This window comes from Thunnus thynnus, chromosome 17, assembly GCF_963924715.1.
Source record: "Thunnus thynnus chromosome 17, fThuThy2.1, whole genome shotgun sequence".
NCBI lineage: Eukaryota > Metazoa > Chordata > Actinopteri > Scombriformes > Scombridae > Thunnus > Thunnus thynnus.
The window spans coordinates 16,801,872-16,817,757 of record NC_089533.1 but is presented as its reverse complement, the minus strand read 5'-3'; the positions used below and the strand labels follow the sequence as shown (position 1 = coordinate 16,817,757).

Below are 15,886 nucleotides of genomic sequence, written 5' to 3'. Positions count from 1 at the left end.
GGAGGTTTTTAGGGATCTTTTCCTGAGGACCAGACTTGCAAAGACAAAATGCAGTTCTTCATTCTGGCAGGTGAGGGCAGCATAAAGCGTTTTTAAATTTCAAGGTGAAGTTTGTCCCGTACGGCTTGCTGTAGTTGCCGGGGAAGTGGAGGTCAGGCATGCTCATGAAACATCCGCTGCGAAATGCCATGCAAGCGGCAAAAAGAGTATGAATTACATGTAATTACAGACATACGCGCTACAGAGGACTTCTTAAATTGCATTTCAGCTGAACCGAGAAGTCGCAAGTTGAAAAGAAGCGCGTAAAAAACACAAAGAGGCTCCGAAAGCTGTCCGTCCGTTTTGTCCTACAAAGGCGGCGAGAATCTGACAGCGGCAGCGCTTCACTGCGCAGGCCTGACATTAGGTAAACTGCTGGAGGTGGACGGCATCCAGAGGACTACATGAAACAATAAAGACTGTCATCTCTGCAGAAGGAAGCGAGCTGAAACATGAGGAAGGACGTGAGGATACTACTTGTAGGGGAACGTAAGTAGCTGAAGTCTTTAATCTCAAGGCGGCTGAATGATTTATTAGCTAAAATGCTACCAGTGAAAGAGCTAAGTGGCTAACTTGCAGCTAGCAGATGCTCTCATTGAATCTAACAACATAACAGGAGTGTGATTATATGTGCAGTGAGGGGCTGGTTAGTTTATTCCACTGTCAGAGTCACACACAGTGACTGAGAGTTAAACAAAAACTGTGATTAGTATAAATATCTTCTGCTGCTTTGACTTCTATCTGGTGTTGATACCTAATTAATATCACATGGTACATGATGGTTGTCTCAAATGCATTCAGCCTGCTACTTTTCATAACCAGACATAATCAGAGGTCGAGTATATATATGATAAAAATCATAATTTCTCACAATCATAATTCCCTCAAGCCCAAGGTGACATCTACAAATTGCTTGTTTTATCTGACCAACAGTCCAAAACCCAAATATTTTCAGTTTACTATGACATAAGATGAAGAAGAGCTGCAATTCCCTGCAACTGTGAAGCTGGAACTAGGAAATATTTGGCGTTTTGACTGCTAAATGACTTAAGCTATTAATGGATTATCAAAATAGTTGCATATGATCTCATGTTGATCGACTAACCGATAAATCAACTAAAGGTTTCAGCTCTAACTTGCACAGAGATGCAGAACAATGGGTATATAGTTTATTTCAAGAACCCTTAAACCAAGAAAAAAAGCAACAGATCCCGTCCTCCCTAACTGTGTTTCACCTGGTCTGTTTGTTCTCTTTAAAGATCATGTGTTGTCGGTACTATTTATATTTCAGCTGTGGCTATGCAGGATGGCCTACATGGCCACATTAGGCAGGTTGGTACTGACTGTTACTGAGAAGTGCAGCCAAAATGCTACGTGCCTACTTCAGTGTTGTTGAAGTTCAGTAAGGTGCAGACTGAGGGGTTACCCGTAGAGCTGCGACGATTAGTCGATCAACAGAAAATTAATTGCTTAACTATTTTGATCATTGATGAATGATTTGAGTAATTTTTAATCCGCTCCAGGTTATTAAATGCGAATGTCTTATGGTTTCTTTATTCCTCTATGATAGTAGACTGAATATATGTAGGTTGTGGACTATTTGTCGGGGCAGAACAATACATTTTAGGTTGCATCTTCGGATTTGGAAAACATTGATAAATAATTTTCACTATTTTCTGCTATTTTATAGACCAAACAACTAATCAATTAATTGAGAAAATAATCAATAGTGAAAATAATGAGTTGCAGGTAGATACTCAGCTGGCCTGTTGAGACACTGAGGAGCAAGAAATACTTCCTATAATCCTCCAAACCACAAAACCTTCTGGCTGTTAAAACATTCATCTTACTTTGGCCTTTTCACTGTTAATCTATGTGTATAAATATTGTTGTGTGATGGATGGAGGTGTTGTTGTTTTTGATGCTCCCTTTGTGCTTTTGTTTTTGCAGTATTGGAGCTTCTTATTTGTAATTTGTGAGGGAATGTGGCAAAATCATAATACTTCTGTAGTTTATGTGGTATATTTTGATGTGGTCGCCCATCACTACAACTGAACAAATGTAGAGGATTCACTGAAATAAATGTATTTGTCCTATTATGGAGTTCTGCGTTTTCCTGAGCAAGAAATGAAACCCCTGGAAAATTGTAGAGTTAATGCACTTACTGCACAATAACACTGCAACTCTTTGTTCACTCTATCTATCATAGACCTAATTGCAGATCATGTTTCTTCACCCTGTATTGTGGCTTCGTTCTGTGCTCATTTGAGAACTACTAACTCTCTTCAGCTGCTCATATCTGTGATCACTTATCACCTAACACATTACCCAGACCTCTCAAAGAAAATGGTAGAGAGGTGTTAATGCCCATATTGTCTGCAAAAGATGTACGCAATGCCAGATTGTAATAAAGATGTTTTTCCTGTGCACATACAGCCAAGGTGGGGAAGACATCGCTGATCATGTCTCTGGTCAGTGAGGAGTTTCCTGATGAGGTATGTATCAACAGACCATCTTATACATCCTGATTGTATACAAAGAGATTGGACAATTAATGCTGTAGATGTTGTTGTTCAGACATGTCAGAATCATGAGGTAGAATGAAACACAAATATACGTCTGATATGTATCGAAGCTCGCTTGTTGTCAGCAGTTGAGATCTTATGTCTTCTGTCTTTCAGGTTCCTCTCCGAGCCGAGGAGATCACCATCCCAGCTGATGTCACCCCAGAGAGGGTGCCCACACACATTGTGGACTACTCAGGTATTTGCTATATAAAGTCCAAATCCCTTAAAGGAGGGACATGTCTAATGACCTTGTATTGATAGAATTAAAATGATTTCGTGACACTAATATTTGAGAGCATATAAAACATTGTACCGTTTTGACACATTTAGAGGCAGAACAGTCAGATGAGCAGCTGTATCAAGAAATATCCAAGGTTGGTTTGACTTAATTTTTACTCTCACCCGGTCTTGTAATGTCTGTAACCCATGTATGTCATATGTACACGGAGAGCTAATATTTCTATTTCTCCTTACAGGCAAATGTTATCTGCATAGTTTACTCAGTCAACAACAAGAAGTCAATTGAAAAGGTGAGCATGGACTCAGAACTGTTCTCACAACTGCAGTATGTCTGGAATTTGAAGCAGTAACGCTGCACACGCTGGTCATTTAATCTGTGAAAATGAATTTGTGTTTGTAATGAGTGTTTGCCTGGCTACAGTGTTTGATGTCGTGTTTTCCTCCCCTAGGTGACAAGCCACTGGATTCCCCTCATAAATGACAGAACGGACAAGGATAGCAGGTGTGTGTGTGTGTGTGTGTGTGTGTGTGTGTGTGTGTGTGTGTGTGTGTGTGTGTGTGTGTGTGTGTGTGTGTGTGTGTCTATTCCCTGGTGCTGTGTCTGCAAGCTGATTAAGCCCTTTATGTTAAAATGAGCAGATCTGGCTTTTACTAGCTCTTTATGATCTGTCCCATCGTCACTGAGCATGCTTTCTGATTGTAATTCTGATTGATTTGTAGCACATTAACGTGTCGCCTTGTTACTGTTTGTATCTGAAAGTTTTTGCTAACAATGTTGTCATTCGGCCACAAAGAAACAATATCAGCTGGAGTGTGAGATATAAAGACTCATACTGTAGATATCGTCAGTGTTTATCATTCTAGGTTTTCATTTAAAGGGATCAGCCCTCTCATTAAGTCTTATATGTTTGTTTAAACTGGTGGGGTCAGTAGTCCAGTTGTTGAAACCAGTAGCAAGTTTTGAAATCACTGAGCGATGGGAACAACAGTTAAGTTAACTGAATGATTCATCAGTGTGTTTTTATGCCAAGTAAGGATTTTTGTAAACTGAATATACATTTGCTTGGTGTGCTTCATTAAGCTGTTTTTGTGATTTTATGAGAACATAATGTAGTAATTAATGGCGTTACTGCAGGGTACCATTGATCCTTGTGGGGAACAAGTCTGACCTGGTGGAACACAGCAGCATGGAGACCATCCTGCCAATCATGAACCAATACCAGGATATTGAGACTTGTGTAGAGGTAAGAGATCAATATAAACACATCCACACCACCCATGTATATATAAACACCTTTTTAGATCCATTCAGTCAGGGCTATTTAGAAGTCCCACCCGGTTAAATGTCAAAGCAAACTTTGATGAAGCACTGGAGAGAGATGAAGTGGCAAACGATACGTGAAAGGCTCACCGGCTGTCAGAGCGAGGCTGGTTGTGTGCAGGACAGATCGGCCCCCAGCTGCTCTCGGGCTGCAGTCCAGCTCCTGACTCCACTTACACGCTGACTGAGTCATTAATAGATTTATATCACTGAACCCTGAGTGCCGAGGCCAAGGCCCGCCGACTGACTGACTGCGAGTGTGTTGAGAGGCTTGGTTGTTATGAAGGAAGCTGGCCTCTGTCTGCATTACAGTTCAATTCAAATTTCCCTCTGTGGCATGAGACGGCTGAGTTATTCCCTCCTCAGCCAGATTAGTTACAAGGATAAAAGAAGGAGATGGGGAGGACGTGAGGGAAGGCACATACAAGTGGAAACAGTTTGGGGACAGTCACGTATGTGAGCCAGCAGTGTTCGACCAGGCCCCTGGGGTGGTTTTATGTCCCGCTTTCATTTATAGTTTGTTCTGTGCTGCTTCATCAACACCGTGTTTGATCACTGACTCTTTATTAACACACTGAATCATAATACATAATTGTGCTCCAGACACGCCGTCGCTCAGGGCATTCATTCACACATATGCTCTTTGTTTCCTCAGTGCTCTGCCAAAAACCTGAAGAACATCTCTGAGCTGTTCTACTACGCCCAGAAAGCTGTTCTCCACCCAACGGGACCCCTGTACTGCCCAGAGGAGAAGGAGGTGAGGTCTACACTGTAGATGCAAGTCGTTTTCATCAACTGCCAAACATCGCACTACTTATACAAATGTATAATTGTCACACTTGAAGATGGTTGATTATATTTGACCGCCTCAATGAATGAATTTCTTCTGTCTTACAGCTGAAGCCGTCTTGCATCAAGGCTCTAACTAGAATCTTTAAAGTGTCTGACCTGGACAATGACGGCATCCTTAACGACAATGAGCTCAACTTCTTCCAGGTAATGTTTCTCCACTTAAAAGTGTAACTGTCGACATAATTTTCACAACAACATAAGAGTTACAGATAGTGGAACTTTTTATCACAAGCACAACTCAGAGGATCTGATTGGTATCAAGACTGGTTTAGGGAGGCATGTTTAGACTTGAAGCAGACCTGAAAAAAATGTTTGTTTTTTGCTTTTGGTTAAATGTATCACTTGGTGTGTTTTGTATGTAGAGAACGTGTTTCAACACACCACTGGCGCCTCAGGCTTTAGAAGATGTAAAAAACGTGGTCAGGAGGAACATGACAGATGGAGTCAAGGACAACGGACTCACACTTAAAGGTCAGACACTCTTTCCTCCCTCCTCCTCCTCTTCATTATTTCATTACTCACATTCATGTCCTCTTCTTTTCATCATTGTCACTTCTTCCATCAGTCGCTGGCCACTAACCCCATCTCTTTCCCTGCCTCATCGGTTTTCTTGCAGGCTTCCTGTTCTTACACACCCTCTTCATACAGCGAGGTCGACACGAGACCACCTGGACCGTGCTGAGGAGGTTCGGTTATGACGACGACCTGGAACTCACACAGGAATACCTGTTCCCCATGTAAATGAGGCATTTGTGTTTATATATGTGTTTTATACACAATAATATCTTTATGTATTCATTATTCGTCATATAAATGTCAGGTTCCTCTTTTTCTATGAGCTATTTGCAGTTGACAGTTGACATAATTTCCTCTCTGTTGCTACAATGTTCTGCACCTCTATATGACCTGAAGTGATTTAGACACATTGTTTCCTCTACTTGTGCTGCCAGTTTAAGTAAATTTGTGACTCAGGGATCCTCCGTCTGTACTCTGGATCTTTACGTTAAATGAGTGTTTCTGTCTGTCCCCTTTCTTCCAGGATAAAGATCCCCCCAGACTGCACCACAGAGCTTAACCACAACGCTTACCTCTTCCTTCAGAGTGTCTTTGACAAGCATGACAAAGTGAGTGGTCAGACATCTCATTTTTTCCCCTGTTGTTGAACATGCATGCTTTATTTATTTATAAATACGGTTTGTATTTTTCTAGGATTAAACTTACATAAAAATAACGATGTCTTATTGATAATAGGATTTTTGTTAATGCTTTTTACAAGTCTGCCATGTCTTTGTATGTCTAAGGAGAATCCGAAGTTGGTTAAAGTTGTGTTTCGATGTACGTGCAGGACAGAGACTGTGCGCTGTCGCCTGAGGAGGTGAGAGACTTGTTCAAAGTGTTTCCCTACATGCCGTGGGGTCCGGATGTCAACAACACGGTCTGCACTAACGATCAGGGATGGATCACATACCAGGGATACCTCTCCCAGTGGACGTGAGTGTGGAACATGCCTATTAATACACACACACACACACACACACACACACATACATTCATAGTTGGACTTGCATCATTATGTAAAACACAGATTATGTTACATATCACACACACATGTAAATCTCAAGCTCTCATACTGTCAGACTCATTACTATCATGTGTCTTATCTTATGTGTTTCATAGGTTAACAACATATCTAGATGTACAGCGTAGTTTGGAGTACTTAGGTTACCTGGGTTACTCTATCATCTATGAACAGGAGTCCCAAGCAGCAGCCATTACAGGTAAGAGAATGTAACTCCATTCAACTCTCTTCTGATGTTTTATTCACAGCAGCACTGTAACAAAAACTAGAAGTAAATAATAGTAGACACATAATAGACGCTTGAGAAGTTTATTGCAAAAGATATATATTCAAGTTACTGCACGTTGCTACTGTTCATGTATATTCTTGCCTGTTCTTTCAGTGACCCGTAACAAGCGCATCGATCTGCAGAAGAAACAGACCCAGCGCAGCGTCTTCCGCTGCAACGTCTTGGGGGCCCGGGACAGCGGGAAGAGCGGCTTCCTCCAAACTTTCCTGGGCAAGAACCTGCAGGTTAGTGGAATAATGGGGCGCAATCCTTTTTAAGGTCCTGTTAAACTGGTATTTTCATCCTATTTTTCACTCAGTTTAATTGGCTATGGCTTCTATAGGGCAAAGGCTTACATTTATATCACATCTCAAGTGACTTTCCCAAACCAAAACAAAGTAACTTTGGTCCACTTTAGCTAGAAAACAGATATAATAACTTGCAAAGACTGCATCCTTTAGACTGATGGATATGCAGCAGACTAAGGTTTATAAAGACATCTTAAGCAGTAGTGCACACCTCCACTGAAGTTTTTTAGCGTGTAAGCTTGATCCACCTTTGCATTGACTAAAGACTGTGTGTAATTTAGTAAACTTCCAGAGTTGGAACTACTCTGATACATGATTATTATTGACCGTGTTTATTTTCCACCACAGCAACAGAGGCGAATTAGAGAAGATCACAAGTCCCTCTATGCCATCAGCACGACCTATGTTTATGGTCAGGAGAAGTACCTGCTGGTAAGGACTATTTACTGAGAGGAATCCTCTTACAGTATCATCTGCTCTTTGGATTACCGTTACATATTTTGAGTATTACACTTTACTATTTATCAGCATTAGTTCACTGCAAAATGTTAATCCCTCCATCTGCACGCTGTCTCTCTGTCTGTCCCCCGTCTTTATCTGCGCACTACTAGCTCCATGAGGTGATGCCAGATTTTGACTTCCTGTCAGAGGCGGACCTGGCCTGTGACGTGGTCTGCCTGGTGTATGACATCAACAATCCACGCTCTTTTGAATACTGCGCCAAAGTATACAAGGTGTGTAACCTGATTATGTTCCTCACTTTCTCCTGATTTTCACAGGAAGGGAAACTGCTGTTCAGTTTTACAGAGACGCACTGAGGCTTGTAAGCTCCGCTGTAAACGGTGTAACCGGTTACATTGAACGGTTGTGTTTTGCAGCAATACTTCATCGACAGCAAGACGCCATGCGTGGTGATAGCTGCCAAGTCGGACCTGCACGAAGTACGGCAGCACTACAGCCTCTCGCCGCACGAGTTCTGCCGTAAACACAAGCTCCACCCACCCCAGCCGTTCACATGCAACATAACCAACGCACCCACCAAGGACATCTATACTAGACTCACCACCATGGCCATGTATCCGTGAGTATTGAACCTCTTTGTGGTCTCATCTAGATTACCCTGTATACTCCTGTCAGTCCTGAGTCCTTGACTTTTCCCATCTCAGAGTGTCTTTCCATGTTTACCTTCCCCCTGGATGTATGTATCAGGCCGTGACATGTTGCACTTAGTATTCAAAGGTTACAGCATAGGACATTTTAAAAAAGTGAACGTCTACATGTTGTGTAACATGTTTAGAGAAGTTAGAAGCTGGGCTCAGTGCTTGAATTTTGGTGTGTCAATAAATGAGGACTTTGGTTTCCTGACCTTGTAACCAAGCAGTCAAAACAAATGAAATGCATACTTAAGGTCTGTTCTGTGAAAGTAGCGTCTCTGTGTGTCCCTGCTTGCAATTCTTTGATGTTAATCCTTCGACTTTAAAGAGCTTGTAGAGTGTCTTAACTCCTCAAAGCCCTCTCATCAGATTAGATTTCAGAGTAGATTAATCAGCACTAAGTGGGGCTTGCCCACTAAATCTCATTTTAGCTGCCCAGGAATCCCGTTGTCTAAATTATGAAACCATTGGATCTACTGCACTCTAGGGCAGGAGTTTGAGTAGCGGTGCTTTGAATGAAAGAGCACTGTTTGTTGAGTCACGGCGGAAGCTCGCCTCTCAGTAAAGAGTTGGAGTACTGATTGAAGTTGAATCCTGGCCCAAAATTGAAAAGGAAGAAGTTATTTAAAGGATAACTTTTTAGAATTTTTCAGGTCTGTCTTAAAACAGTAAGGTGCCCATATGAACACTGAAAGAGGTTTTCCTCCTGTTCATACTGGCTATTAAAAGTGATGGGACCAAAATCCACAGTGTGTCCACACAGTCATTTTGTACAAAAATGCATTTAAAAGTTTATCTGAATCTTATATGAGACTTCAGCAGTCTGAGTTAGTCTTATCAAGTTGATATCTGCCACATTTACAGTGTTTTTAGCATCAAATTCCCTCTTTGTGTTTCCTCGGACAGTGTTTCCTTGTTGAGCTCTGGTGGAAGTATAGTAACAAAAAGAGGGACTTTGGCATTAAATAGACTGTAATGTTGAAAGATATCTACTTGATTTGACTCATTGAACGGCTGAAGCTTCATATTGGCTTCAGATAAACTTTGAAATACATGTAACTATTTCAGTGTTCATTTGGGCACCTGACTATTGTTTTAAGAAAAAAAAAGTGGAAATCCCTTAAGCTGTCAACCCAGTGCTTCTTAAATACAATGTTTTAATACAGTTAGATTCCTCAAAGACCAGAGCTGAAGTATAACGTGAATGAAACTGGTCTTTTTTTGTTGATAGTGGTGTTTGGATGCTTTATGATCACAGCTGCTGATCTAAGTTTAGCCAAATATTTTGTTTGTTTACCACAAGATAAGCAGATTATAGTTGCTGTTGGTCCTAGAAAGGTTTCAGCGGTCAGAGCCAAAAATTAGACAGATTTTGTACATTTTTTAATTTATCCATTGTTGTTGTGAATGTTCCCTTCTTTCTTTGTAGTTTCCTTCTCCTTACAACTCCTTGTATTTATTTTCCTTATAGCTTTAGACTTGATTATAGATATTTGCTCGTCTATACTTTGATTGAAGTAATAGAGTGGAGGAGGTGGCGGTAAATTGCAGCTTGGAGAATATCCTTTTGATCTAGCCTAGAGGTTAAACATGGTTGAGGCTTTTATCTACCTGGCTTTGGCCTCCTCCTCCTATGTAGGTATGTATGTATGTGTGTGTTATTTAGTGCGTGTTGTCTTTGTATGGTGGTGAATACACGCATTTTTGTGTGTCTTTCCGCAGCCACGCCCGTCTCCGCTGCATGTGCGCCTGCAACAGGTGCACCTATTGCCTGTGTCAGAACCTCCTCAAGTTGGAGCTGCTGCGCAATATTAAGGCCCAACTCCGCAGGGTCATTTTCAACAGGTTCATACATAGAATAAGCTCTAGTCTTTTAACATAGCCTCATTCCTCCTCTCTCTCTCTCTGTCTCCCACCCTCGGGCTAGACCTCCAGGATGGGTTACAGAGAGGCTACTTTTTCACCCAAGCGCTCTAATATTGGTGATGGTGACCGCTCCTCTGCTTTCCTTCAGTGCTCTCCAGTGGTCAAGTTTACACTGCATATCCACTGCAGGGAAAAAGGGAATATTAAATGTTGGTGGGGATTAAGTGTTTTGCTCAGCTGCACCTCAGAAAGGTCAACCATCTGTCCTAGAGGTCATTGTTTCAGCTAACTGACTAGCGAAACAAATCAGAACTCATGTCTGTGTAGATCTTTTTTACATGTTGCTTCCCACCCGCATGTGAAGCAACACACGAAGCATCAAAAGTGAGATTTCATTCACTTCCTTTTGTCATATACTCAAAAACCCATCAGTCATTTTCGGTGTCTTGGTCTCTGCTTCAGCTCCAGACAGCCCACCCGTTCACTGTACAGTCTGACACAGCGAAGTGTGACCATGCTGTGCCAGTTAACACCCAGGCTGCTAGCCAGGGAGGTAACCGTGTGTTGGGACCCGCATGAAAAATGCATGATTGTGATTTGCATGTACAGTGCTCACTAAATTCCCAATATTGACCCCCATACATAACACAAACATGTCAAGAAGTTGGAAACTGGAAACATTTCAATTTCATTCGGAGGATTTTTTTTTTCGTATTCTGGATAGTTTGCTTTTAAAACTTGTTTTGTGGAATGTTATAATGGCATAAATAACTATAATAAACCATTACGATGTTATTCAGCCATTTAATCCTGATTGATGCTGAGAAAATAGTTACAAAACAAGTTTTATGCGGTAAAAATGAATCATTTTGCTGACTTGTGTTGGCGCCATCCTGTCCTCCAGTGGATATGCAAGCTGTAAATCTTGACTAAGCATATCATTTGCATAGAAAATGACAGAAACACAACCATTGTCTTTGGTTTGTGCTTCATTCAAACTGAAAACCTCAGTGAAATCTGCATGTGTGCATGTTTGACATGTCACTTCTTTTCAATCACATACAATTCTCAAAATTCTTCCTGTGTCTTGATTTCTTTTTTTTTGGCACTAACCTTCATCAATTATACATAAAATGCTTGATTGATTGATTATCTATGATGTTTTCAGTCTCACTTTGTCATTTCCATCCGTAAACCCTGAAGTCTATAACCACAGGAGACACTTTATTTTGAAAAGCACAGGTCTTACATTAATTGCGTCTACCAATTAAAACCCTTTTGTTTACTGGTTCTCCTGTGGATTTAGACCTCAGAAATTAATATTACTGACTGATGTTTCAAATCAAAATGTTTTCCTTTGATGTTTAAATTGATTGTATTGTATTGTACCAACCACCCTGTCATTTCATCCTGTTTTTTTTTTTTTCCTATCTTCCTGTCTTTGTGTTTTTCCTTCCACTCTGTAGGTGTTCACACAAACGTTTTTGGCTGCCCCTCTGCCTCTTCCTCTTGCATGCGTTCACCCTCTGCTAATCTGCCTGCTGCTTCTTGTAGCATGGCTCACCTGTTCTCTACCTCTCTGGGTAACCAAAGGCATGCCTCGGTCCTTAGCAAAATATCGCCATCTACTGGCAGCTGGGAATAGCTTTCTCATCTGTCCAATCTCTACAGTAAAGAGAGCTTGGTGTGCTTAATAAGATGGAAGAGTTTTACTGGACCCCTAAGCAGGGTTTGAATGGCTGTTTTTATGGTGTTGGATTGGGCTGTAGTTTGTTGTGTGTTTGCTGATTTTGGCTGATTTTTTTATAATGATGCGTGTGGACGTTCATGGACCCAGGCAGAGCTGCATAGTGTGTCATTCAGCACTAACCCTTTGTGTTGTTGATGCCTTTATAATCTCTGGGAGATGTTGATACTATTAATAGCATGACACTTTAACAGGCTAGCTGTGGCAGTTACAAGAGACCGGCACACCACATTGAATGCCAAGCGTTGTTTTGGAAAAGTGTGTTGGGTGACTGGGTTAGATAACACTGCCTACATTTTTTTTATATATAGTGTTAATTCCTTGAAAAAAAACTTCCTAGAACAACAAGCAGCAGTAGTTAGGAGGGCAGTGTCCAGAGCCACAGTGGTCAAACAGATACATTAAAGGGGACCTCTTATGCTTTTCCTTGTTTTCAGTCATATATATATATATATATATAATGTTACAGCGTTGGATGTTCATATTAAATGTGGCCAAAGTGTCAAATAATGAGGGGCTGAACTGAGGGGCTGCATAAAGGACCAGTTTAAGATTTTTTGACTCTAGTGGAGTCCAAAAATAAAAATATAGAGTTGAATATGAGCATAATAGGTCCTCTTTAAATGAGCAAGAAATGCTTTTCCTTTCCTTCATTTTTGTAAAGCCACTTGAGAAACCAAATTTTTAAGTGAAAGCTGATGCAGAGGGAATGAAACGTAAGAGTTCCTAGTTACTTTTATTGGTTTGCACTTTGATTTGTTACTTACGAAAAAAAACAGCTGCCAGACAATGCATGTAAAATATGCAAGGACATTTATCAACAGTGAAAGTAGGAAAAAACTGTCAAACTGAATGAAGACAAATATGGATATTACAATATTTCCAAAGAGTCTCCCATTAACTGGCGACAGAGAGACTCTAGAAGTGGCTCAACGTTTCCACTCTGGCTGCCATGTGGTGTGTACAGTCTGTATTTGCGGTATGTGTGTGTGTGTGTGTGTGTCTGGCTTTTCATTGTTTGAAGTGTATAGTGATATTTGATTGGGTATGGTTGCAGTCATGGTTGAGCTTGTGCTTCAGAGGTTTTAGTCGGTGATTGCAGTTCTTACTATCGGGGTTGGGTAGAGCTGGAGGATACGGATTAAATAAGACATTACAGTAATATTCTATCATTAACAGACAGTATTTTTGGTAAAGCTATTGATGCTTTTAATCTATACATTTAATAGAAACTAATGCAATGAGAATATTTCATTTACCTCCAAAAATCATTAGCATTTGTTTTCATGTTGCTGTTCATAATGGGGTGATAATTTGAGCTTGGCTGTACTCTAAAAATACATTTAAACAAGAAAAAATGCTGTAAATCATTATTACTAATGTTAATGAAGATATACTGTAGTGCAAAAGTAAGTACAGGTATTAATTTCCTCACTCACTCACTCACTTATGATATTATGACATCCAAATCCCAGATAATATCTAGTGTCACATAATGGCGTCTATGATATTGATGCATCTCCCAGCTCTACCTACTGTATTTAAGTGTGTGTGTTTGTGTGTGTGAGCACACCCAGGGCCACTGTGTGACTGGGTGACTGTGTGTGTGTGTGTGTGTATAAGGCTGCTGGGCTGGGTGGAGGCTGTGGGGGGATACCTGCTGTCGGAGGAGGATATCAGACTGACTCAGCGGGTTTCAGCTGTCTCCAACGTGGAGGGGTCCATCTTTATGGAGGCCTCTGCGGAGCAGCTAATTCCCTCAGACAGGTAAAGGCAGAAACTCCATCCACCAGGAGAAGGATGTTATATTTTTGTTCAGGACGAACGGGCGAGGACGCTTCATTACACGTTATTACACGATACACTGAAAGGTTGTAGAGAGACGTAATGGAAGTTAAAGGCTGCTAGAGAGCACGAGTGACTGATGTTGGAGCTAAATAATGTTGTATGCAGGTTTCTCTGCTGATGCTACCGGAGTACACAGGTACTGGTCTTGTAGGTTCCACTGTAAACCCGTCAGTGCTGCTGGATGGAATTCATTTGCATATAACACTTTCTTCTTTGCTGTCTCCTTCATTGCCTTTTCCTTAAGCTTGCCTTTGTTGCAGTCTATGTAGTTCCTCAGTGTGTGTTTTCTTACCAGGTCAACTGGTAGGGCAGGTGATAACCCAGTTTTAATAATCAGTTGGTTTTGTGCCTACCAGTGCAAACTAGAGCAGCTGCTTCCTATAGACCTCTCCTCCTTTTCACCCAACTGCTGTGTTGTTTGGTCCTGTTTCCCAAAACCAAACCAAATGTCAAGAGAAAGCACATGTTCCTGTTTGAAGCTGGTATCACAGATATTCATCATTTACAGTCCTGATTCAGGAAGTTTTCTCTGAAGAGGGCACATGACTTTGTTTTGTCATTTGGCAACTCATCCCGCTGTGGTTTTACAAATGTAGAAAATATGGCACAACTCATTTTTTGTTGTTTTTTTTATATGCTGCTCCCTCTTTTCTTTCATTTTTTTTTTTTTTTTTTTACCCCTCACCTGCTATCTGCCTTTTTTCTCTCGCTACTTTTTCACAGGCACATGGCTCAGGCGGACCTGAAGAACTCAACCTTCTGGCTGAGAGCGAGCGTCGGTGCCACAGTGTTCGCCGTGCTGGGCTTCGCCATGTACAGAGCACTTCTCAAGCAGCGGTGATCAGACAGCATGAGACATCAACTTCCTCCCCGGTCCCTCAGTTGACTCTGCTCCTTTCATCCTACCTGAAAGACTCAAAAGACTGGCTGACCAAGCAACCAACCAACCAACCTGGCCCATTGCCTCAGCCCCCAACTCCACCTCGTCCCCCCTTCACTCCAAACAAGAGCAAGAAACAAATGAGCTAAATCATTAAGCATATAAAAAGTACATTTTATATGTATTAAAAACTGAAGAGTCATTCTTTTGTGATTTTTTAGTTTTTTTTTGTTTTAGTTTAGGGGGGGAAAGGGCAGATTATTTTTGAAATATCACTCGTCTATCAGCCGATTTATAAAATGCTGACTTTCTGTGATCTGTTGGTCTAGGCTAGTCCAGGTCGGTCACTGGATGTTTTCAGCCAACGGTCATAAACCAGTCCGCTTTTTGTTTTCTCTCAGGTCAGTATTATTAGTCAGATGGTTGGACACCAGAGAGAAAGAGAGAGAGAGAGGCAGCCATATACAGAAACACCACAAAGGGACTTAAATCTGTTTATAGATGTGTATATGCAGTATATTATGTATGTATTCCCCAAGAATTTTAGGATCGGACCCCTTTAGACAGCATCACAAGCCAGAAGGAGAGCTTCAGAAAAATCGACCGGGAGCAGCTCTTCACACCTACAAGAGGTGTCGGAACAAACAGCGCTACATCTAACACTAGAAAGGTCATGGATGTCATGCACTTGTTTATTTTGTGTGTTAATTTATTAACCTGTTTCTTTGTTTTCTAGTCTGTTTTTTTTGAGTGCTTTACGCTGCACCGCATGAAACAGATGGAGGGCATTTTTCATGTATTTTTTGTATTTAGTATTATCAAAGCTATCCTCATGGTGTATGACTATCTGCTTCTGTTTTTATTTTAATTTTTTTTCTGGTTTTCAATTAGAGCTTTGTCCCTCATTATATTTTTATGATATTAGAGGCACTATAGAGCAAGAGATTACGCTATTAACAACAGCCAGTCAGTGCACCTCTCCCACCTTAAAACTATCAAAGTGTTTCTTCTCATTCTTCTCTTTTCCAGCATTTACAATAAAGAATTGTATGATCTGGCACAACTGTATGCGTGTTATTGGGTGAGATGACAGCTAATTTCACAGCAACAAAGAGAATAAAATGGTTTTAAATATCTGTAATAAATGACATTTACACCCATTGACGTCACTGTGTCCTTGTATCCTTGAGAAGAGCATTTCAAAAGTAGATGTGTAA

At 41.0% G+C, this 15,886-nt stretch overlaps 1 protein-coding gene across 7 annotated transcripts; it reads left to right on the top strand.

The window, feature by feature from the left end:
- Positions 1-114: 114 nt before the first annotated feature.
- Positions 115-15,833, top strand: rhot1a (ras homolog family member T1a). 7 transcript variants are annotated; one of them, XM_067616122.1, is made up of 21 exons: positions 115-528; positions 2,476-2,534; positions 2,721-2,802; positions 2,937-2,980; positions 3,083-3,136; positions 3,296-3,348; positions 3,982-4,090; positions 4,823-4,924; positions 5,065-5,163; positions 5,382-5,490; positions 5,636-5,756; positions 6,059-6,143; positions 6,365-6,510; positions 6,697-6,797; positions 6,981-7,111; positions 7,523-7,606; positions 7,786-7,908; positions 8,053-8,255; positions 10,051-10,173; positions 13,565-13,708; positions 14,513-15,833. In XM_067616122.1, the coding sequence occupies exons 1-21, from the start codon at positions 492-494 to the stop codon at positions 14,628-14,630; spliced, it is 2,127 nt and encodes a 708-aa protein (XP_067472223.1). In that variant the 5' UTR covers positions 115-491; the 3' UTR covers positions 14,631-15,833. The 7 variants fall into 7 exon arrangements, with proteins under 7 accessions (XP_067472223.1, XP_067472225.1, XP_067472227.1 ...); XM_067616123.1 differs by lacking the exon at positions 10,051-10,173 and adding an exon at positions 10,657-10,744 and having other exon boundaries at positions 116-528; positions 13,566-13,708; XM_067616124.1 differs by lacking the exons at positions 10,051-10,173; positions 13,565-13,708; positions 14,513-15,833 and adding exons at positions 10,657-10,747; positions 11,661-13,173.
- Positions 15,834-15,886: the final 53 nt, after the last annotated feature.